General features: G+C 36.1%; 1 protein-coding gene across 4 annotated transcripts; it reads left to right on the forward strand.

Annotated features, from left to right (window-relative positions):
* The first annotated feature begins 1,673 nt into the window (after positions 1-1,673).
* On the forward strand, positions 1,674-23,762 carry LOC145042719 (uncharacterized). Of its 4 annotated transcripts, none has more exons than XM_078991189.1 (4): positions 1,674-2,276; positions 2,506-2,604; positions 3,231-3,277; positions 4,105-7,808. In XM_078991189.1, exon 4 carries the CDS (start codon positions 7,047-7,049, stop codon positions 7,692-7,694), a length of 648 nt encoding a protein of 215 aa, XP_078847315.1. In that variant the 5' UTR covers positions 1,674-2,276; positions 2,506-2,604; positions 3,231-3,277; positions 4,105-7,046; the 3' UTR covers positions 7,695-7,808. The 4 variants fall into 4 exon arrangements, 2 of the variants coding, with proteins under 2 accessions (XP_078847315.1, XP_078847316.1); XR_013680726.1 differs by lacking the exon at positions 4,105-7,808 and adding exons at positions 10,222-10,433; positions 23,679-23,762 and having other exon boundaries at positions 1,687-2,604; XM_078991190.1 differs by lacking the exon at positions 2,506-2,604.
* The last annotated feature ends 245 nt before the right edge of the window (positions 23,763-24,007 follow it).

Below are 24,007 nucleotides of genomic sequence, written 5' to 3' on the forward strand. Positions count from 1 at the left end.
TCTTAAAAGCTTTAGTGTGAACCTCACCAAATGAACAAGCAACTGGTTTTAGAATGGACCTTAACAATTTCTTCCTAGGCTCTTTTTCACTAGCAAATGACTCAAATACATCATTGTCTAAGACTTCTAAACGTTCATCTTCAATGTCTTCCTTTTCCTTAGTATTATTGTTTGTCGGATCAAGCTGGCCCAAGTCAATGTCTTCATCAAGTACACTACAGAAGTTGATCATGTTCACCTCCACATCATCTATCAAAGGTTCCTCATCAAACACTATTTTTTTTTGCATCATGCTGACTATCAAAATCACTTTCATCTGCACTATCCTCACAATCATATTCATCATCTACAACTGGATCATTATTCATAACTGGCTCATCATATTGGTCATCTATGATTGGCACATCATTCATAACAGGTACATCATTCATAACTGGTTCATCATTCAAATCTGGTTCATCATTCATAACTGGTTCATCATTCAAAACTGGCTCATCAGTCATAACTGGCTCATCATCCATAACTGGCTCACTATCCTGTATCACTTGTGAAGGTCCATCAAATGTTCCATATGGCACAATGGACTGGGAGTAGTCTAATTTTTTTCCTAGAAGACCCAACAACTTTTCCCTTCTTTTGGTTCTTATCTAGTTCAGGGGATACATCAGTAACCAACTCCTCAATAATAACCTTGGTGGGGGACAAAAAATAACTGTTAACCCTTGTATGCCCATGCTCTATGTAGATACTTAAAAGGTTATTTTTTTCCACATAATTTGACAATACATGCACATCCCCATCATTTCCTAGAGGTAACAGACCAAAGTCCAACTCTACTTCTGGAATAAGAAAATGATAATACAAAGTTTGCCCTTCTACGTACCCTATTTCTCGAACCATTGTATCCAACTCATGCACAGAGAATACGTCAATATCTACGAAGTCAACATAGTCTATTGTTCCATCTACGTACCTTCTCCCAGGGCTTTTCGTGAATATCCCACCATGATGGATTTTCAGAGTGAAATAGTTGCTTATTCCCTCTGAAATAAAGAATAACAAAAAAAATTTCAACAATTTGGGCATAATATCAAATCGAGAAAATCAAAGATCACTTTAGTAAGTCACTTACGGTATATCCTTTCCAAATCATAATTTGATGCTTTAGTGTGTTTGGAACGAAGTGACCATAACGTTAACACCATTATCGTTTTCAATCGACAGATGATCCTCTGCCTTGTGTTCTGTTGGAGAAGACGAAGATGAATGCGAAAGGGTAATGGGTAGCTGAGGAAGATGATCTTTGTACTTAATTACAGAGTTCATGCGTATATGTGCATAATGATCGATTATTAGAGTGACTGCAAGATGAAAAGACAAATTTACCCCTTCACTAACGGCTCAAAAATGACGGGGTTAGGGTCAAGGACCAATCGCGCAATTAAATGAAACCTTAAGGACCATTCGCGTGACTTTTTGCTAGAAAGTCCTCAAAGTGCGATATTATGTAAACCACAGGGACCAATCGTGAAATTTTGTCTTTTTTTAATGTCTGGATTATTGTTTGAACACGTGTTATTTTTTGCTAGAAAGTCCTCAAAGTACGATATTGTGTAAACCACATGAACCAATCGTGAAATTTTGTCTTTTTTTAATGTCTGGATTATTGTTTGAACACGTATTGTGTTACGTTTTTTTTTCTCTACGCACGGCTTTAACACATGTTCCTCATCTTTTTTCGTCATCTACTCACCGCCTCCACCTTCCAATTACCTTCCACCGCTTCAGATCCAAGATTTTGGACTATCTTCCTGTCGACTAACAATAACAAAACCAAAGGCATTCTCTATCTTCATTTTTTTTCCGAAGACGGACCTCCCTTCAAACTAGAAGCCGATTTGTTCTTCAGCTGGAGAAGAAGCCCAACTGTACATCCCCACCGATATCGGCGATTTCTCGCTCTAGTAGATCAGTCTCCCTGGTTATGCTCCCACCTCCTTGTTTTCTCTACTGTTGAACTGCTTTTGTGATGACCCACGAAGGAGGCGACATCGAATAGTCGACTGATTGCCACGGAGCCATCCGTTCTTCCCAGTTCGATTAGGGTTCTGATTCCTTGGGTTTCCTTCAGCTGTAGTACGGAGTCGTCTTCGATCTCTTTCTATCCAACACTGAAATTTTTGCTTTTTATTACATTTTTGATTGGTAGGGACCAATACGTGAATCAGCGAGAATCCAATCTCCTTTCTTCATTCCACAACCTAGAAATCACAAGGGTATGTTTCCTTCTTTCAGTATCTTCTGTCCTAAATCATGGTATGGTTATGGACCCGATTTTTCACGCCATTGTCGATTAATAAATTGTATCGGCTGTTATTATCTTACTTACTTGAACGATTTCATGCCCTAAACCTCTAAACCTCTAGAATTGTGGTAATTTGTCGAACTTTTGTTTAATGTTTAATCTGATTTGATTGATCTATGCAATGTTTTATTGGATCGAAGAAAAGTGGGAAAGGAAAGAGACCTAGAAAGGTTGGAAATAGATTCTGGAAGAGTGTCGGTCTTCAATTCAAAGACACCAAGAGAAGCTATCAAAGGAAGGTGACCATGTCATTATTGGTCAATACAAGTTTGTTTTTATAAAAATATATCTTTCATTGATTTCATTAATGCTTTTATTTGTTCCTATGATAGCTTTGTGATTTGAAAAACTACCTATCTACATTAATCTCATTCAAAGGTGACAAAATTTACTAATATCGTATGGAAGATTAATTACATACAATGCCTTCATTTAAAAAAACAGCAGCAAAATGTTGTAATTGGAAGAAATACCAAATGAAAATTTGTTGATGAACCTTGCATTTAATCTTTAATTTTAAAATCGCAAGAAATGAAGGATGCATGTAAAAGTAGCCAAATTTTGTAAAGAGCAACAGAATTTGGAGCCAAATTTTATATATAAAAAAAAAGTGTTACATTTACTGCAGGATACATAGGAACAATAGCCATTATTGTGTTATCAAATGTTACAATACTTTCACAAAAGCTAAAATACACCTAAATCTCATAAGTTTGTTTCTACCTCTCAATTATTCAAAATCCTTTTTGTTTTATTAGCTTTTCTACTATCATTCTCTTTCTATTTCTATATATAACTGTTCATATACAATGTCATTAGAGAACCTTGGTTAAGTGGTTACCATGATAAAATTTCTCCTTTTCAGGAGGACTAAATCGTCATTCTACCATTCCAAATTCATCATTTAATAAAGTAAGTTTTTAACTAATCTTATTAGTTATCATCTCACCCACACCCCTCCTCCATTTGACTTTTTGAGGTAAACTTGATATAACTACTTAATTGAGAAAGCCACAAAAATGGTCAACTCTCATTTGCTAAACAAATACAATTTTACTCTGTTAATTATGTATTTATTATGTCCATTTCTTTATAATTCCTTAAATTATTACACTTGGGATGGGTATTAGAGAAGTCATCATAAACGACAACATGGATTGAAGATTTTTCTACGATGTAGCAAATCATTCATAAAAAATAACATACAATGTGGACGGAATCATTTTAAATCTATGATGCCTATTAGACCAATGAATAAGTTATTCTTATATGAGCCAAATGAAAAAAAGTGAATAATACGTAATGGAATATAACGAAAGTGGAGGAGCTTCTTAATTTGTATTTGTAGTCTTCAGGTTTAGTGTAATTCTTTTTCGAGTACAACTTGGTGAAATTGTATACTTTTATGGCTTTGTTAAAATACATTATTGACATGCTATCGCTGGCATCAAGAGATGAACTAAATGGATAGAGATGGAATTCACCCGTCTGTAGATAGGTGTAAGAGCTTCTAAGCAGATCCTTTTGACATTTAGACATACAAAATATGGGGGTTTTGCTTTTGATTCAATAAGTTGAACAAAGATTATGATTTTTCACACTTAATCCAATTTTATTGGTATATAATAAATTGTATTTGCTGTTATGAGCGTGAAATTGGAATGGATGCTTTGGTTTATTGTTGTTATCTTCATATAAAACATGAATTTCGATATATATAATAATTTGGAACCATGCAGGTTGAATCTGATGACTACATGGCAATAAATTTTCAGTCCGATGCAATGTAATGATTTTCAAAAAACATTGTTACGTGAACTTTTTGTATTTGGTCCAACCTTGCAAAGTGGGTTCTTCCCTAGTTAAATACTAATATTTAATAATTTTGGATAACTTATAAATAAAATTACCTATTTTTAATAAAGAAAAAATTATATTATTATTAAAATATTCTAACGTACCTTATAAAAAATTAAGAGTCAAAACGAGTAATGTCACGTGCATCCCTCATCTCTACATAAATCTGCCCATCCCTAGTCCCGTGTTTAAGAACGTTATGCTTTGAACCTTTTATCTCATTTGTATAACTTTAAACACTAAATATTTTGCCGACCAAACATCCCATAATAATAGTTGCTCATACCACCTTCAACTACAAAGAACGGTCCCCACGGAATCAAAAAACAACCTACAAACAATACAATTATATATTGTTGAGTAAATTATAAGAATGGTTAGGAGTAGTTTGTATGATGGGTCTATTAGTTATTATTATTATTATTTTTTAATTCTTGTGATAGTATTTTGTTTATGTTTTGAACTAGTTTATAACCCGTGAAACCACGACTACAAAATTAATTAAACTTTAATAGTTAGAACACAAAATTATTAATCTATTATAATAGTTAATTTAAATAAATATGTGAAATTACATCACCTTATAATTTATATTAATTTTATTTTAATTTTTATTGCATTGTTATTAATTTATTGTAATTAAAGTGAAAATTTTAAAATTTGAAATAGATAATTAATAGGTTGACAAGTGACATGTATTAATTAAGAGGTTTAATAGGGTGGTACATGGCAAAAAAGAATAAAATATGTATTGATTAGAAGACCTAATATGATGATACATATCAAAAGGAAATTAAAACTATTCTTTTATTAGAATAGAGATTTGTTCCTCGGCCGATTTAATTGAATATTTTTGCCATAATACACTTAATGATTTTTTTATTTAACATACATGTGATTATTACTACATATATATCTTAAATTTTTAGTAATTGTTCACTAAGTGAGATAATTGTGTGTATTTCAGTTTTTACGTATTCACTTGTATCTAATTTTGTTATATATTTCAATCAAATTATGATTTAACTTATGATTTTGACATATATAATTTTCCTAAAATTATTTCTACATGAAGTACCGAATCCGAGTACTCCCCGAGGACTCCTGAGTACTCGCTACTCCCCAGTCGGCTGAGCAGGTACCGAGCAGCAAGTTCTACAACCTTGCCCACGACTCCTCCCTTCCCTCTCTTCCATCAATGCCACTACCACACATCCCTTTTTCCATGCCTCATATTAACCGCCCATTTACACCTCGTCATTCCTATGCCATCACTACTATCTACATTGACCCTACCTCATTTCTTTAATCTTCGTCGAATTCACTCTCTCTTTTGGCAATCCAACGATCCCCGCAAACCCTTCATCCCCTTCAATATAAAAGTTTATTCCTAACCCTAGATCCACCCATCCACCCCAATATCTCTTTCTAGCTCCTTCCACACCCATTTTGCCCATTCAACAACTACTATAAATGAGGTCAGTGACCACCAGGCACCGACCCCAACCCCGCCCACTGTCTTCATTTCTTCCAATTGTTGCCATCTTCATTTCGAACCTCGTCGACATGTTATAAATAATTGAATACATAAAGTAATGTTTCTTTCATGACAAATTGTATCATGATAATATAACACTTGTTTTTTCTAACATGTAGTGTTCTTTTTACAAGGGGTATTACTTGTTAATTGCACAGGTTGGGTTGTTGGGCTCTATAGTGTTGTGTTAATTTTGTATTGTATTATTATAGTCCATTATAACGGGTTGGGCCTGTCCACCAGGTTTCTTTATTGTACTAGGGTTAGGGTATTTATAGTGCATGCATGCACCGCGTTTTGTATCGATCTTCTTGTATATCTACATTGCCTTTACAGTAGCAGTTCTTAATCGAGTTCTTCTAAGGTAGTGTTTGTTAATCAGTCAGCAGAACTTTGATCTCCATTCTTGTGTTTGATTATTTTACATGTTTGACTCTATTGATTTTATTAGTTTTAATCTTATCAATTGGTATCAAAACAAGGGACTGTGTAATATATACACATCTCTTCTGTTAAAGAGCTATTAGGGTTTCCACTTTTATTGGATGTATTCTCTACCATCTTCATTGTTTTTAACGACTATTGACGTTGGATCTAGATCTTGATTCTACCCTAAACTCGATTTTAGTTTCACATATCTGGTTCATTACATGTTTTTATTGAATTGACATCATGCATTCAAAAGATTCTCATACTCTTTCATTCAACCTATCCAACAATATTTGTTCTACAACAAGAATCCCGATTCTTTTTCCATATGAATATAAGGTGTGGGCGCTACACTTTTAGGATTACGTTCTAGGGTTTGAAGATAATGTTTCCCTGATATGGCAAGCCATGACTGCTCAGATGTTTGCTCATATTGGTACAAAAAGAGTTATTAAAACTCAAGTTGATTATAACAAACTTCTTCTCAAGGTTACAGATGTCCCACAAGACGAAAAAGAAAAGCTAATCAGTAATGTAAAGGCGATGAGGAAAATCAGATTCGCTCTGCCTCCAGACACCTTTCATCTTGTGAGTGCCTGTGAGACAACAAAACATATATGAGATAGGCTAAAAGAACTCTAGTCTAGTGATGCTGATCTTGAGTATTCCATTCAAACGCTACTTCTCTCGGATTTTGGAGCCTCTGTCTATAAGCTTGAGGAGAAACTTGACCAAACGTTCAACCAACACAATCATCTTTTTAGCAGGATTGTGAAAAATAAGATTGGACACGAACTAATTGAACAAAAGGTCACATTCATGAACGGTTTGAAGTCGTAATGGAAAGTCGTGGTGTCAATGGTTAAAGCACATGAGCAATTTAAAACCTACTCTTTAGCGAAGCTTGTGGGAATTCTTAGGTATCATGAGGACAAAATTACAAAAGAAGTGAAGATTGCTTCTGGGATGAGTTCTTTGGCATTAGTCACAAAGAACAAACAGGTTCTAGAAGAAGAAGGTTCGGAGACGAACCTCTCAAATTGTGAACTCTCAAAGGAGGAATATGCATTGATGGTGTTAAACCCTAGGAATTTCGCCACAAACAAATTTGGTCGCAACAAAAACATACACTATAAAGGAAGTTACAGCTCAGAAAAGATGAAAGGTGAGAGTGTCAACAACTCTCAAAAGGAAGAACTGAAGAAAGATAGCAAGCTGGTGGGAGATTCTGAATATGACTGTAATTACTGTCATGGAAAGAATCATTTCGCAAAAGAGTGTATGTTGAAAAGGCTCAACGAGAAGAAGGATGAAGGAGAAGAAAAAGATGAAGCTTACCATCTTCGGAAGATAGAAGAGCTCAAGAAAAAGAAGAATGTTGATAACGCTAAACCTGCTTTGATTGTGCAGCAAAATGATGGTGATTTTGGAAGCGTTGAAGTCTGGTCAACTGTGACATCCTCATTTTCACGCCCAGAAAAGACCGATTTTGTTTATGCTTTATAAAAAATTAGAGTACTTCTTTTAATAAAAATGTTGTGAAATTTGTTCCAAGTAAAACATGCTAAAAACGTTATCAAAGCGTTTTCGAAGAAATGTATTTTTATTCATTTAAAAACATTTGGGATGTCATCGTCAATATAAAAACATAAGCATAAACAAGACTTATATTCATTATCACTAGTGATTTATATCTCATTTAATCTCTCATTGTAATGTGACTTCATATCAACACCTGTGATATAAATAAACTGAGTGGGTCAGGTTGGGAAACCTGGTGAGTACATAGGGTTTTCAACCCACAATAATATAATTATTATGTTTAAACATTTAGACAATCAGCCCAATTACCTATTCCCATTATCTTCTTTATTCTACCCTAAGAATTCAGCTATTCCTCGTTCATTTATTCCTAAGGGTTATCCTAAGGAATATGTACGAAATCCATCGTTGCCAAGGTTTACTCAATAGGTACTAAATCCATAGTTACCAAGGTTTATCTTGTTTATTGACAGTATCATTTCCGAGACTCCTCTCGCAATACAAGTCAATGGGTTTTTATCTCGTTTATCGACAATATCGTTTCCGAGAATCCATTCGCAATACATGTCGATGGGTTTTTAGAGTACACCTGTAGAATACACAGTTCAAAACACCTACAGGTTGCGAGCCTGCTAGTGTCCACTGGACTATCTAGAATAGTCTGTGGTTGTCATCCATACTCTGTTGGATGACAGGGCCATCACTTGGGTAAAAGCTTTTCTCATGGTTCACCTCTCACCCTTACCTCATGTTCTATATCACCTCTTCATCATTTTATTTTTGTCACATAGAAACTATTTCATCTACCCATGTTTTACTCCACACATTTTGTAGATATAAAATACATATACAGTTTAAATAATTTAAAACATGTATGAAAATCTTTCACCCAATACAAACAACAAGTATTCAGACAATATACACACATAGCATGTAGTTTATATAAAATACTTCATATCTATGTGTAAGATGAAAGTAACTATACACCCACTTTATAAGGTGGTGACTCGGTACTCGGACAACGCTTTGTTTATTTTAAAATAATTTCCTTCGACGAAACCTAGTATTATTACGACTAGATTTTAGTCTAATATTTACCGTGACTAATTATCAGTCTTATTATTATTATATAAACGTTTAAACAACACTTTCCAACCAGTATGTACAGACAGGGACCAGACATAAAACACCGGAGGGCAGGACCATTTTGGCATATAACACTTCTAAAATCCAATAACCCTATGCGACCCTTTAAACCAGATTCCTTGTACCGCGAGTGGTTAAAAAGATATTATAACGACACTTATATAACACATAATAGCCTAAATAATTATTATAAGGTCCTAATAACATTACTATATTTAAATAAAATCTATATTAGAAATAGTGTAGGCGTAGCTCACTTACAGCATGTTTTTATTAAAAAATCGGGCTTCGCTAGAGCAGCGTTTCCGAGCCAAAAGTTTTTCTTCTCGCAGCCGTTGGGCACTCCGGGGCTTCCTTCTCATGCTATGGAGGTTCCCTAGACTTGGGAGGGGTTTAGAGAGGCTAGATAGAAGTTAGAGAGAGAAAGAAAGGCTTATGGTGTGAAGAAAATATGAGGAGTTCACCTTTTATTTATAGGACTTTTATAGTAAAGTAGTCTCTAAGCTTCTTCCGTATCTTCCGCGTACGAGCTTTGTTTTATACATTATTTATATCCACGTGTTGGTATTTACGAGTACTACAACTTTCATTTAGACCCCGTCGGCTAATTTTTATTGTATCTCAGATTTACAAAACCGTATTCGAATTCGCCGTGCTCGAAAAGTAGAGGCTAAACTTCGTCCATATCTTTCGCATACAAGCTTCATTTCGATGTTATTTATATCTACGTGTTGGTATTTATGATTACTACAACTTTCATATAGACACTGTTGGCTAATCTTCATTCTATCTTGGATTTACAAAACTGTATCGAATTCGCCGCGCTCGAAGAGTAGAGACTAAGCTTCGTCCATATCTTTCGCATACGAGCTCCGTTTCCGACTGTGTTTTTATCGTTTAACTCCTATTAACGATATATTCATTTCTCGTTTAGATTATTTTGGCTGAAAATCGACCGATCTAAAATTTAAATTTTCGGGTTGTGCATTATTATGCTAAATGTTAGAAAAATCATGACTTCCTCATACGAAGTCAGATTTGGGTGTTCTTTTTATGGACGCTCTCATTTTAACATATTCTACGACTTTTTTTAGATTACTAAGGCTAAAAAGTCCTCCATCGTAAATTCACTATTTACATATCCCGGTGTCGTGCCGGTTTTGCCGTAAAACTTCGACGGACCGTAACTTCTTCGTTATAACTCGGATTTCGACGTTCTTTATATACACTGCACCCTTGTAACATATACTATAACTTGGTTAAGATTAATCCTTCTAAATAATCTTCCATCAAAAACTCATTTTTGATGCTTATTGTCTCTAAATTGACTAGCCCGGATCTGCAGGGGTTACATCAACTGACTCAGAGGATGACGACATTCGCGGACCAACACATGAAAAGTGTTTCGGTGAGAAGGCTAGAGCATCAGATTACGAGGGAAAATGCTTCATGGTCAACAATGATGTTTCAGAGCAAAAGGGATATACTTTGGATAATTGCTTCGCTGCGAAACTAGTCACAGAGTAGATCAACGGATGTGAGAAGATGATAAGCAAGGTAAACTCTATTCTCAAATCTTTAAATATACCTGTCTCTTGGTATGAAACTGAATTAGAAGATTTAAAATTTACAGTTTCTAGTTTAAGTGGCAGTTTAAAGAGAACCCATTTAAGTAATACTAACTTAACTGATCAAATCAGCAGGGTAACATCAAAAAGTGAGAAGATATGGATGTGTATTGAGAAGTTAGAGTTGGGGTTATCTAGATGTATGGACAATTTAATTTATTCCCAAAGAGACAACTTAAGGCTTTCGAAACAAAGGAATATTTTTTGTTTAATTGCTAAACGTCTTTATTCTAGTATCACTCAGCTGCACGTTGACTGGGAAATAGGGAAAAAATCCATAAAATGAGTTTGCCCTTTCTAGAAATGAAAGAGGACGAAATCGATGCAGACTGTTTCAAATGCGAATCTATCGTCTTATCTGACAAAGTCTCTGATGCTTACATAATAGGACATGACAAAATTGAATCTTATATACACTCCAACGATCATAAGAACACGCTGAAATAGATTTTAAGCGAAAAAGAGAAAGAACAGATTAAATTTGATACTTTACATAAATTGATTCATTATGCGCTAAATTAAGTTTAGAAAGTACACTTAATGTTTAAAATGTATCTGAATTTGATGATGATAGTGATATAAGTGAGATTTATGTGGAGGATGAGGTTGATTATTCTGAGTTTGTAAAAGTGAACCTAAACCTGCGAAAATTTTGATTTTTGAAAACTCGATTAAGTACGTTCGTGTTTCTGAAAATGGTTCAAAATTTTTAAAAGAAACGGCAACTATTTTTCAAAGGTTCAAATTGTTCCGAACTAGGTTTTTGCAACATATGGACTTAACAAAAATCAAACCAAAGAACCATCATCCCTTATTAAAGAAGACAATGCTGATGTGTGAAATGAATATTTTTGGTCTGCCCCTATTAACAACGCAGCTGAAACCAAAGGTCTCTTAGAAATGATCTCTTTGAAGATGAAAGGAAGATACGTGGTAGAACCTTTGAACAAGGTCAATTCTAGCTACAAAAAGGAACTCCAAGTTGAACCAAGAATGTTCCTACTGATATGTCATCTGAAAATTCCAAAACTCCTGTTAGAAAGCCAAAATCTAGGGCAAATCTTCATAATTCTACTGAGCAGTTCACTGCTTAGAAATGCCAAAGAAATGCTAGATACAATAAAAATCTAAAAGAAAGAAAGCAATTCTAGCAATCTAGAAATCCTAGCTGTGTTTATCAATAAAGATCTGCAAAGCCTACTGCGAATGTCTCTTGAACCTCGAATCCTAAATGTTTTTCAAAACCTACTATAACACTCTATAGGTTTCAAAAACAAAAGCTTTTCAAAAATCACAATTTTTAAAACAAATGAAACCTATGGAGAGGTCAAAACCTAATTTTGCTTCTAAATCTAATATTTCACAATCTACCAACACGTCGAAAGATGTTAAGGGCAAAGAAAAGGTAGTTCCAGAGTAAAAAATTCCTTTCAATAAGTCTGAAACTCACCTTAAAAAGGAGGAAAAGAAGGTTGAGAAAAAGCCTGAAAAGCAACAAATGAGTAATAAGCAAAGAAAAATCTCTTTTAAAGAAAAGAACTAAGAAGACAAAAGGATCGTAGTTTTTAAAATCAACAAACGAGACATTTCAACCTTGGTTAAATGATCTTACTTGGTTGATGAAGCATTAAGTTTTCCTATTTCTATGAAAACCTCACGTGGACCCAAACAACTTTGGGTTCCTAATTGTCTTTGATTTTTGTAGTTGATTCATGACGAGCAATTTGATTCCGAATGGTACATCGATAGTGGTTGCTCGCATTACATGACATGAAGTAAGGTAGAGTTCAAAGAGTTCAGAGCGCTGAAGGATGGAGGGAGAGTCAAATACAGAAATAAGTCTCTTAGGAAAATTAAGGTCTATGGAATGATTACAAATGGGGAATTCTCTATTCGAAAGGTAGCATATGTGGAAGGCCTGCAACACAACCTAATCATTGTATCTTAATTGGTCGTAAGTACGAGCTTAAAGTTATCGTTCGACGATGAGGGATCTGAGATAATCGAGAAGAAATCCTAAACAGTGCTGTTGAAGTCCAACCGAAAAGGCGAGATGTATCCACTAAATCTGAATCCGATCAGAGGAAGGCTAGCCATTTTCCTTCTTACGAAAGCAGCTTTGGATGATAGTTGGCTTTGGCAATGAAGGATCTCACATATCAACTTCAAAGACATCAACAAACTTGTACTTGGTAATCATGTGCGAGGGCTCCCATTGTTGAAGTTTGAGAAGGATCATCTTTATGCCGCGGATGAACTAGGGAACCAGTGCAGGAAGAGTCATTCAACAATTATAAACACCAAAGTGATCAATCCGCTTAAGCTTTTACATGTAGATCTCTGTGGTCCGTCGGCTATCGAGAACATTGGTGGTAACATGTATATCTTAGTAATTATTGATGATTTTTCCAGATTTACATGGGTTTATTTTCTTAAGAAGAAATCTGAAGCCAATTCCAAGCTTAAGGACTTTATCAAGATGATTGAGCTTCAACTGCGAAAGCTTGTCCAGAACATTCGCAGCGACAATGGTTCGGAGTTTAAAAACCATGCATTTGAAGAATTTCTAATTTAAAAGGGAGTTGCTCATGAATTCTCGGCTCCTTACACTCCATATAAAATGTGGTTGTTGAAAGAAGAAATCGTTCTTTATCCAAACCTGCAAGGACCACACTATTTTTTGCGAACTTGCCGCTTTATTTCTGGGTAGAAGCTATTTGGACAGCCTGTTTTACTCAGAATCGATCCATTCTCAATAAACTATTCTCCATTACCTCTTATGAAATTCTTAACAAATGAAAACATAACGCTAAGTTCTTTCATGTCTTTGACTCCAGGTGTTTTCTTTTCAATTCAAGGGGGCAACAAAATAAATTTGATGTGAAAGCAGATGAAGGAATTTTCTTGGGTTACTCTCTGACTTCAAAGGCAGATAGGGTTCTCAACAAAAAGACAAGACAAATAGAAGATACCTATTATGTCACGTTTGATGAAAATTATTTAAAGAAGTATCAGAAGACTGAATCTCAATCAGATGAAATTTTACCACAACCTATCCGATGATAATTCCTCTTTCTGAATTTTATGAGGAATTTCTAAACCTATTTGATGAGCCAGAGAGGGATTCAAGGAAGTAGATAACAAACAGGAAGAGCTGACAAAGATTATTGATGATGCTGCGAAATATATGGAACACGAGCCACCCACTCCAAAAGAATCCGACATTCAGTCTCAACCATAAGCTGCGAATGCTCCACCTCAGGGGGAGGGTTTCACATCAACCTCTTCATCTAACACACCTGTTTAGGGGGATAATGAAGTTCCTGAAATCAGCCTAGAACCTCCATTCCAGGGGGAGAATCCAACTACAGAAGAAGAGCCGAATCCATCATTCGAGGGGGAGAATGCTAATACAAATGATGATTCAGACGTTTTGTCAGAAATTAAAGAAGTGAATGTGGAACTAGATCCATCCAATGATCCGGACTACCCTCCACTAACAAAATGGACCAGATATCATCCTAAAAAGCAAGTAATCAGAGAAGTTTCTCTGGGAGTTCTTACGATAGCGCAACAACAGGCGAAACAAACTCTACTATTCTCCAAAGTGGAATTTGGATGTTTAACTCATCTATCTCCAAGATTGAACCCAAAAATGTCAAGATTGCTCTTGATCATTCTGATTGGGTGCAAGCAATGTAGGAGGAGCTCAATGAGTTTGAACGCAACAAGTTTTGGAGGCTTATTCCCATTCCGAAGGATGTATCTGTCGTTGGTTTAAAATTGGTGTTTCGTAATAAGCTTGACAAAGAGGGGAATTTGATACGAAACAAGGCTCTACTAGTAGTAAAAGGGTGTTTCCAGGATGAAGGGATTGACTATGAGGAAACTTTCGCAACAGTTGCACGGTTGGAATCTGTGCTCATCTTTTTGGCATATGCAGTGCACAAGAACTTTGAAGTCTATCAAATGGACGTTAAGTGTGCCTTTCTGAATGGGGAATTAGAAGAAATAGTGTATGTGGAACAACCACTTGGGTTCATAAACGAAAAATATCCAAACCACTATTACATTTTGGACAAAGCAGTCTATGGTCTGAAGCAAGCTCCAAGAGCCTGCTATGAAACTCTTACTAGATTCTTAAAACAATCTAAATTTAAACAAGGCTTGGTCAACCCAAACTTCTTTTGCAAGAAAGATGGTGACCATCTGATGATAGTCCAAATCTATGTTCATGATATCATCTTCAGATCTACTAATCCTAGATTAACTGCAAAGTTCCGAAAGTTTATGGAGACTAAATTTGAGTGAGCTCAATGGGCCTGTTTAACTTTTTCCTTGGTTTGAATATTAGGCCGAGTCAGGAGGGAATCTTTATCAACCATGTGGCTTATATGAAGACCTTACTTACAAAGTTTGGAATGTTGGGAAATTCGAAGGTGAAGGTTCCAATGGCATTTCGAATGAAACTAACTCCGTCTCTAGACAAACCACTTGCTGATATGACTCTCTATCGTCAAATGATAGGTTAATTGATGTATCTTACTGCTATTCATCCATACATCATGTTTTCTGTTTGCTATTGTGCTAGGTTTCAAGCAAACCCTTAGGAACCCCACATGACTACTATTAAGAATATCTTTAGATATCTAAAATGAACAAACTCACTTGGAATTTGGTACTCATCTAGTTCGAGGTTCATTGTGCAAGAATTCTTGGATGCTGATCTCCGAGGTTGTGGTCTTGATCGCAAAAGTACAATTGGAGGATGTCAATTTCTTGATGGCAAACTTGTCAGTTCGCAATCAAAGAAACAGACCTACGTCTCCCTATTCACTACTGAAGCTGTATATATATAGCAGCTGCATCTTGTACCTTGTAGGTGATATGGATTCAAATTTAGTTAAGGGACTATGGCATTAACATGTAAAGAATACCCTTATACTGAGATTCCAAAAGTGCTATTCGCATTGGCCACAACCCAGTGCAACATTCGAAGACCAAACACATCACACTGAGGTACTACTTCATCAAGGATCATGTGGAAGATGGAAATGTCGAGATTCACTTTGTTAGATCCACTGATCAACTGGCCGATATCTTCACGAAAGCGTTGCCTAAACAAATCTTTAATAGAATACTTTAAGGCTTAGGTATGATTGAAGCAGAATCAGTTCCAAATCAACCTTTGCACTCGTAATCAATTTGTTGATCCAGAGTATACTTTCACAATGTCAATTGGTCCGAACGCTCGGAGTGACTCCCAGTCCACTGTTCATTTGGGGGTTCGGAACTTCTTGTATCCTTTGTATATTTTTTTTTTGTAATTTTCTGTTAACTTGTGTTTTCGTTCTTTTTTCTGTTTCTATTTATTTTTCAGAAAATTCAAAACTCAAAAATATTTTCTTTATTTCTGTTTTTATTTATTTTTCAGAAAAATCAAAAAACCAAAAAATTTTCAATTTTTATTTCTACTTTAGAAAAATTACAAAAATTACAAAAATATGTTTGTAAGTTTTTTTTTTATTTCTATTTATGAAAATATCAAAAATACCAAAAATAATAGCCAATTGAGCAAGATTGAAGGAACACATCATGACACTCTCAATTGCGAATGATGGGGAAGATATTTAACTCTAAATCTTTACACTAGTTAAGTGTCCTTAGAAGCATACTGTTGCATATTGTTCGAAGCTTTTGAGACTGAATGTTTGAATCGTTAATGATTTGATAACACTAATCGATTCTTCCTAATTAGGTTGATAATTCACATAAGTCATTGAGCTACCTTACTCTTCTCATTTTGAGTTAAGAGTTGACTACTTGGTCCTTCTTTCGCATAGCAGATGTACATTCATCTTCGGAACCACCTCTCAAAATTTCGCCATCACTTTCGCTCCACTGAGGTTTATGGTTACATAACTTCTGTGTTAATGATCTTAAATTCATTATCACCACGAATTGAGTGAAACACAAAATCCAACACATATATATGATTTGACTGTGAACAATTTATATGTTCTAGATTAATCACCATGAAATTGACGAAACTCCACTTTTGTGGTTCGTACCTTGAAATCTCTTTTTATTTTTGCGAGATCTTAATGAAATGTTCTAGACCTAAGACGTTTCTTCCCATAAGATCCAATTTTTATTTTTATTGAGATTTTTGTAGTTTTCCAACCACTCAAATTAATTCCAAAGCATACTTGTTTTTATGACGACATTCGTTAGATAAGTACTACTTCCTAATGTTTGGACTAATATTGAGTTTCGGAGTTTGGTTGAAGATGAAGCCGCCTTTAAGCCTTATTGAAAAGATGCCTTTTATCATTTCTAAACAAATAGATGATCATAATTCAACGCGAAACAACACAGACACTTCCGAGTCTCTCTGGAATAGATCGTTGCCTGGGATCCAACTTCTTCATGTCTTTTTAGACATCACTAGAATCCCTTAGAAATTTTTCTTTATTTCTTTATCTTTGGAACACTCTTGCATGAAGATCCTTGTGATTTTCAAAAAGTATGGTTCATAGTTTTCTTGGTTACTTTCAGTTTCGGAAAACATGCAATGACAATCCAATACAAATGGGCTGATCAGATAAGGTGGTCTTTAAGGAATATGAAGAGGCAAATCTTAAGGGATAAGATTGCGATGATGGTGTGTGAAAATTTCAAATTTTCCTGACATCACGCTTTGTTAGTTACGCCTCCTGACATCATGCTTGCTACACACGCTTCTTTCGGAAAGTGAATAGTCTCCGGCTATATTTCTTTCTCCTACACTAACATATAAAAGGACTTTGATGTTTCATTCTTCATTACCGCTTTCAAATACCTTCTGCTACCGGTGATTAAAACCCTATTTTCTCTCAAGACTATTGATCATCTTCTTCAACTAATTTCATGGGAACCTCATCTGATACTCCCTTTGCTGTCGTTCAGACCACTTCGTCAAGTTTATTGAGCTTCAATGTAACGATCGAAAAATCCAACCAATTTAAATTTTTCAAAAACAACCCGATTTCATTAAATTATTACAAAAAGATTTTCAATACAAATCATTTAGAGTATTCCCAGAATCACATTACTACAAAATCATGAGGAGCGGTATGATCACGCCTTCGCCTTGCCACAGTCTCCTGAAGAACCTGAAAAACATTAAACCACAACTGTAAGCCCGAAAGCTTAGTGAGATACCCCCAAAATACCAACCACATATACCATACAGATAACATGCTATCTCATAACGAATCACAGAACAGCCATGCATATCGGGTCTACTGTGGGACTGGTCCGCCTTGTAGGGCCTTCAGTCCACCTGGTCCACCCTCCGTGTCCAATCATGTCCCTCGAGTCTGCAGTGTGGTTGGTCCGCCTGCACTGGGCCTTCAACTCACCTGGTCCACTCTCTGAGTCTACAGTATGACTGGTCCGCCCGCATCGGGCCTTCAGTTGGCCTGGTCCACTCTCCGAGCCTCGACACGTCTGGTCCGCCCTCGTGGGGCCTACAGCTTATCCGGACCGCTCGCTGGGCGTTCGGAATAACCGGTCCGCCCTGGGTATCTTGGACTACAGCACGAAGCAGGACCCGCCTCACCCCAACTCCAGTCCAAACAACCATGTGCACATAAACAAGCAATCACGTAACAATTCATATTCAGGCAACCGATCTAGCAGATCACATATCACAACATACTCTAACAGGATACCGACCTAACCGGTCACTAGCATAGCCTCACCCTACATACCAGGATACCGACCTTAACCAGGTCCCTAACGAATACCATCCTAACTACCAGGATGCAAACATATCAAAGCAATAACATAACAACAGATACCTGGATCTCAATCCGATAAAAGGGCCGGACTTGGTACCTTAAACCCTGTTGATATAGTGAGGATAACTCACCTCGAAACTGCCGGCTGAAAGGATAAGATTCCACTACTCCGAACTCCGACACGAACTCCTCCACTGAACACCAAAACACTCAACTCAATATATACCCTTAATTACCAAAATACCCCTGGAAGACAACTGGTCAACCTTGGACAAAGTCAAAGTCAACCCCTGACTGACTCTACTCGCCGAGTCAACCCGATGACTCGCCGAGTCCCTATGCTCAGAACTTTCCTCAATCCGCGACCCTACTCGCCGAGTCCATCCATGGACTCGCCAAGTTGCCCTTCAAAATTTACACTTTAGTCCTTCAACTCTACTCTTGCTATTCCGGGATGTTACATTCAAGGGCAACTAAAACCTGATTCTTGACATTGATCCATCAAAGTATGACACGTTTCTTTAGCCTCTCATAGAGTGTCTTCATTATTTTCCATTGGCTACTGCACTTTCAAAAATGGAGAATGTTCTATTGACTCTTCTTTCTAAGGCCTACTCTATTGCACGATATGAAGAGCACGATTCCACTATCTGTTTTGAGTTTAACGACCAGAAGACCAACATTACCAAGACAAAGTTTTGTCACCTGCTAGGGTTTTCTCAAGTTCGATATTTGGTTGATCCTGAATCCATCTCTAACTCTGCTCTTCTGGATATGTTCTACAATATGGGTTACAGAGAGTATCTTGCTATCGTCTCCAAATTCAGAAGCCAAACCTATTTCCTATGTTGCATGGATTATTTACCCTAATCTTCAATATTTTTTCTTGAGAGGGTAACCGGATCAGATAATGTAAGTAAGTTGTTTCTAACCATCCTCTACGGTATTTACTCAGGCATTAATCTGGATTACGGATCAGTGCTTTAGGATTAACTTGCCCAGAGTACTCTTTATGTTACAAGGCACAATGAAATATCCTATGCATGTATTTGGGCTATCTTCATTCAAAGGGCCATCGAACGCCACCATATTCTAGTAATCAAGGGTTCCATAATTGCTGCCATTCCAATTTTTCACACTTCCAATTTCATCATGGCTAATAGTTCCAGATTCACATTTCTTGGATCAATTCCTGAATCTATACTTCGCTATGTACTGGCTACCAATGATATAATCCAAGCCTATCGCAGTCAATCGGCTTCAGGTCGTCTTCTAAGGACAGTTTCAGTAAAATGAGTTCTTGAGGAGGTTGACAAACCTAAGAAAGGAAGAAAAATAAAAGCCAAGGCTAGAACCTCCGAACCTGCACAGACTCTGAAGAAAAATAAACGAGTCACACGCATGCAAAGAACACCAACTCCGAGTGATGCGGAGGATTTACAGTCAAATACTATCTCTGACGTTCAAATTCAAGAGCAAGAAGACATAGTTGTGACCTCATATCCTATGGTATCAGAGCCAATGGCGCGGGTTCAAGTCTCTCAGGAAGCAATTTCTGAGGGAGGATTGTTGGGGGTCAGAAATGGCATTGACCAAGTCCTCAGATGCTGGCCTAGAGTACTGTAATCGAATGTATGGTCCTAGAGGGCTGAATGCACTTTTAGGTAAGTTTGCACCCTTTCTAACACCAATTGGTTTTAGATTAACTGGTAGCGCTGATGCTCAACATGGGTGTTACATGATGTTTCGACAACATGAATTGTATTGGTAAATTAACAAAAATAAGTGTTAAAATGGATAATGTAATAGCCCATTTTTCGTATATATATATATATATATATATATATATATATATATATATATATATATATATATATATATATATATATATATATATATATATTAATATAAAAAGCCATTTTCATAAAACCAAATATCAATAAAACCATTTGTTTCGTAAGTCTCCATCCAAAAATCAGAGTATCATAAAAACAATGTAGAATCTTCATCATGAAACCTATTGATGAGTGTGTAGAGTCACACATTCGCATTCTCACAATCATCTAATGTACCAAAAACACTTAATTCACAACTATAAGTCAACACTTAGTTTGTTCCACAAAATATCACATACAACAAAGATTAAACATTCATAATAGTAATGAGTCCGTTTCAACCCAAAGGGTCCACATCATCATCGGGTCCTTATCAACCTAACCTGTGTATTTCATCCAAGCGAGTTTGTATCATCCCCAGGTCCATATTTGTAACAACCCGAAATTGTTCATCGCCAAAACCCGTTCTACCCGAAAAATTCGTCGTTATTAAATTCGTTCCGTTTTCACTTTGGGTTAAAATATTTAAACTTATATGATTATTATAATTTAATGAGTGTCTAAACCACTCAAGAACTCATGTAATTAGCCCAAAATATTTATTTCATAAGTTTTAGAAACGTCCCCGCCGAGTGACGGTAACTTAATCGGGTGCGACCAAAAGCCGCGTTTAACGTCAGTATCGGGTAGAATTCCACCGTGTCCAAGTTTTAGGACCTATATAAACGTGTTTTAGCACCCATTTGAAGCTTTTTACTTCTCTCTCTACTCTCTCTCTAACCTCTCTCCTAAATCCAATGTTTAAGGGTCCAAAACTCAATTTTAAGGCCTCAAATCCCTAAGGTACCTTCCTAACCTTAATGTATAGCATCTTTAGCCTTCAAGTTCGAGTTCAAAGCATGAATTTAGACATTATTCATGAGTTTACAGCCATGGAACCCTCTTAGGCTGTAAACTCATATATATTGGGTTTTGGAGCACAAAAACCCTTCCTAAACACAATTGGACCTTGGATATGGCTAGATGGCTTTATGGAATGGACATATAACACTTAAATCATTGATTTTGAGTCATTTAAAGGATTTTATGGCCAAGGCATAAGCTTGGGCCGTAAACTCATATATATGGGGTATTATTGACCTTAAACCCCTCCAAATCACTTATATGGCTTATATATGAATTATAGAACATTGATATTAGCAATTGGACACTTGAAACATCAATTTAGGGGGATTATTGTGAGTTTATGGCCAAGGCTTGTGCTTGGGCTGTAAACTCCATGAAACATGGTGCAAATCCATTTCTAGGGTGTTTGAAAGCCATCCAACACCACCAAAAGCCTTGGAATAAATCAAAGGACCAACCAAAAATAGTTTTAGGGCTTTAAAAACATCAAAACCCCACATTTGAGAGTTTACGGCCATTGAACATGTCTCATGGCCATAAACTCATAAAAGGGTGTCAAATGGTGCCCCAAACTCATTTCTAGGCTTGTGGGAATTTTTAGAATCACATGTGATTAATTTTAACACCTTAAAAACACTAAATCAAGGAGATATGAGAGTTTACGGCCAAAGATCCTATGCCTAGGCCGTAAACTCCCTTAAGTGTTGCAAATGGTGTTTTTAATTCAATCCAAGCCTTAAGTAAAATTAATCCAAGCATTTCCATCTGTCCATGTCCATTTATGACCCAAATTTGCACCATAAACCACCCTACCATGAGTTTACGGCCGTAAACTCATGGGGAATGGGTGTGTTGGACCAAAAACTCTTGTATAATTTTATTCATGGGGAGTAAACTCAAGTCCCAAGTCCCTCACATCATTACATGTCCCTAAACGCCACCCGGGTCCCTCCAAACACTCGTATCGGAGTGTTTTCGCGACTAGAAACAATTGTTCCTATCCAACAATCAATCTAAGTCCTAATTAGATACAAATGTGTATCTTTACAACATAATTAGGAACCTTGTGTGTTTTAAAGCCCCGAATCAACTCTTAGTATCCAAACCGTCACATATCTCGTCCGGTGAGTTCATACCCCTATGCCCTTTTTCACTGTTTTCAGGGGGGGGGGGGGGGGGAATACAAGCAAACTATAATTGTTTTCAATTCATAACATTGATATGTTTCAAATTATATCTGACAATCTTATAAACTCTGTTACTCCTTATGTATTATGCTGAGCATAAGGAAAGACTTATCAATTACAACTAAATGGATTTTAGTTAAGGAAATAACAAAACTAATCAAATTATTATGGGAATAATTTGGGGTTCTTTACTATTTCGTTTTATCATGTACTAATATCTATATAAAGTTATTAGATAAACTATGTCTAATTCAGTTTATCTCCGTATCATTTGAATGTATTTTCAGATAATTTCATTGTATGTATCTATATTTAATGTACTATGTTTCATAATCTTCTGTATGTCGATATCGTATGAGAACCCTGTGAATAGTTTAGTACTAGTTTGTGAGGTAGTCACTACCCTTTATGGATGATCAGTAAATCCTCCCCGGAAGTGTAACCAGAGTTTCCTGGAGGGAGAGCGTGGAATTTGTGAATAGATCTATTCGGGACTGACAATCCCACACCTTAACTGCTAGCTACAGTTAGGCGGGCACGCCTAGGGTGACAAATTTCTGGATATCGTTTCGACGTCTAACAAACGTCAAGGAGGTCTCGTTGTCGTATTAGCATGGTTACCCGACTCACAATATGTATTAATATTAGTTTATTCACAGTTTGGGTTTTAGATTCTATATCTCTTTCGGGATAGTGATCCCATGGTATTATCAGACTATTTTGTATCTAGTCCGGGATAGTGATCCCATGGTTTTATATCTATAACTTGTACGAGATGTCTTTCCCCATGGTCTCTAATTATATCTTTCAGGATAGCGATCCCATGGTCTTTAACTATATCTTATACGGGATAATGATCCCATGGTTTTGTATCTATATCTTATACGGGATAATGATCCCATGGTTTTGTATCTATAACTTGTACGAGATGTTTTCCCCCATGGTCATTAACTATATCTATTACGGGATAGTAATCTCATGAATTCAATCTATATTAAGTACGGGATGATAATCCCATGGTCTAAATCTATATCTTGTCCGGGATAGTGATCCCATGGGTTTCAATCTATATTTCCATATATACCAAATTATCTCGTGTCTAGTCCGGGATGGTAGTCCCATGATCTTAAATTTGTACTTTCATATGTGTCAAACTATCTTATATCTCTTTCGGGATAGTGATCCCAAGATTTTCATTATATAGTTTTGTGTATTAATCTATACTTTGTGATATACAACTGATCTTACAATTAGGAAAATATGTGATTTTCCTGGGGTAAAACACAATACGTAAATCAAATTAACAAATGATAATTAAACTAACCTTACATAAGAAAATATGGGATTTTCTTGGATAACAAATCTTTTCGGAAACTAAAGGAAACCGATACATTTTCAAAAAACAAAACCGCTTATGAACTCACCAGCTTTATGCTGATTTTCAAACCGCTTGTATTCTCAGGTCCAAGTTAGACAGGTACCCGGTGATCTCTTTTTGGTGAAGACAGAGTGCATGGAAGACTCGTCTCAACTTTTGTTAATATGATGCATATGTACATCTTGTATAAATTTACTTTTGAAACAAATGTAAACTTTCATATATATGTAATATTTTGGTTGTTTACTGTGATTACTATGTACATTGGATTTGATACACAACGTGGTAGTCCACCCCGAAAATGTTTCCGCCTTTGATTTTCGGGGTGTGACAATATTAACCCAAAATAACATGAGACATATATGAACAAGAAATACTTGTTAGACCTATAATCTAGGCACATCAATTATGCC

Source organism: Lactuca saligna, chromosome 4 (assembly GCF_052625555.1).
Source record: "Lactuca saligna cultivar CGN05327 chromosome 4, ASM5262555v1, whole genome shotgun sequence".
In the NCBI taxonomy this organism is placed as follows: domain Eukaryota; kingdom Viridiplantae; phylum Streptophyta; class Magnoliopsida; order Asterales; family Asteraceae; genus Lactuca; species Lactuca saligna.

Coding starts and splice junctions, on each gene's coding strand:
- LOC145042719 (XM_078991189.1), top strand. CDS start 7,047: ATGGTTAAAGCACATGAGCAATTTAAAACCTACTCTTTAGCGAAGCTT.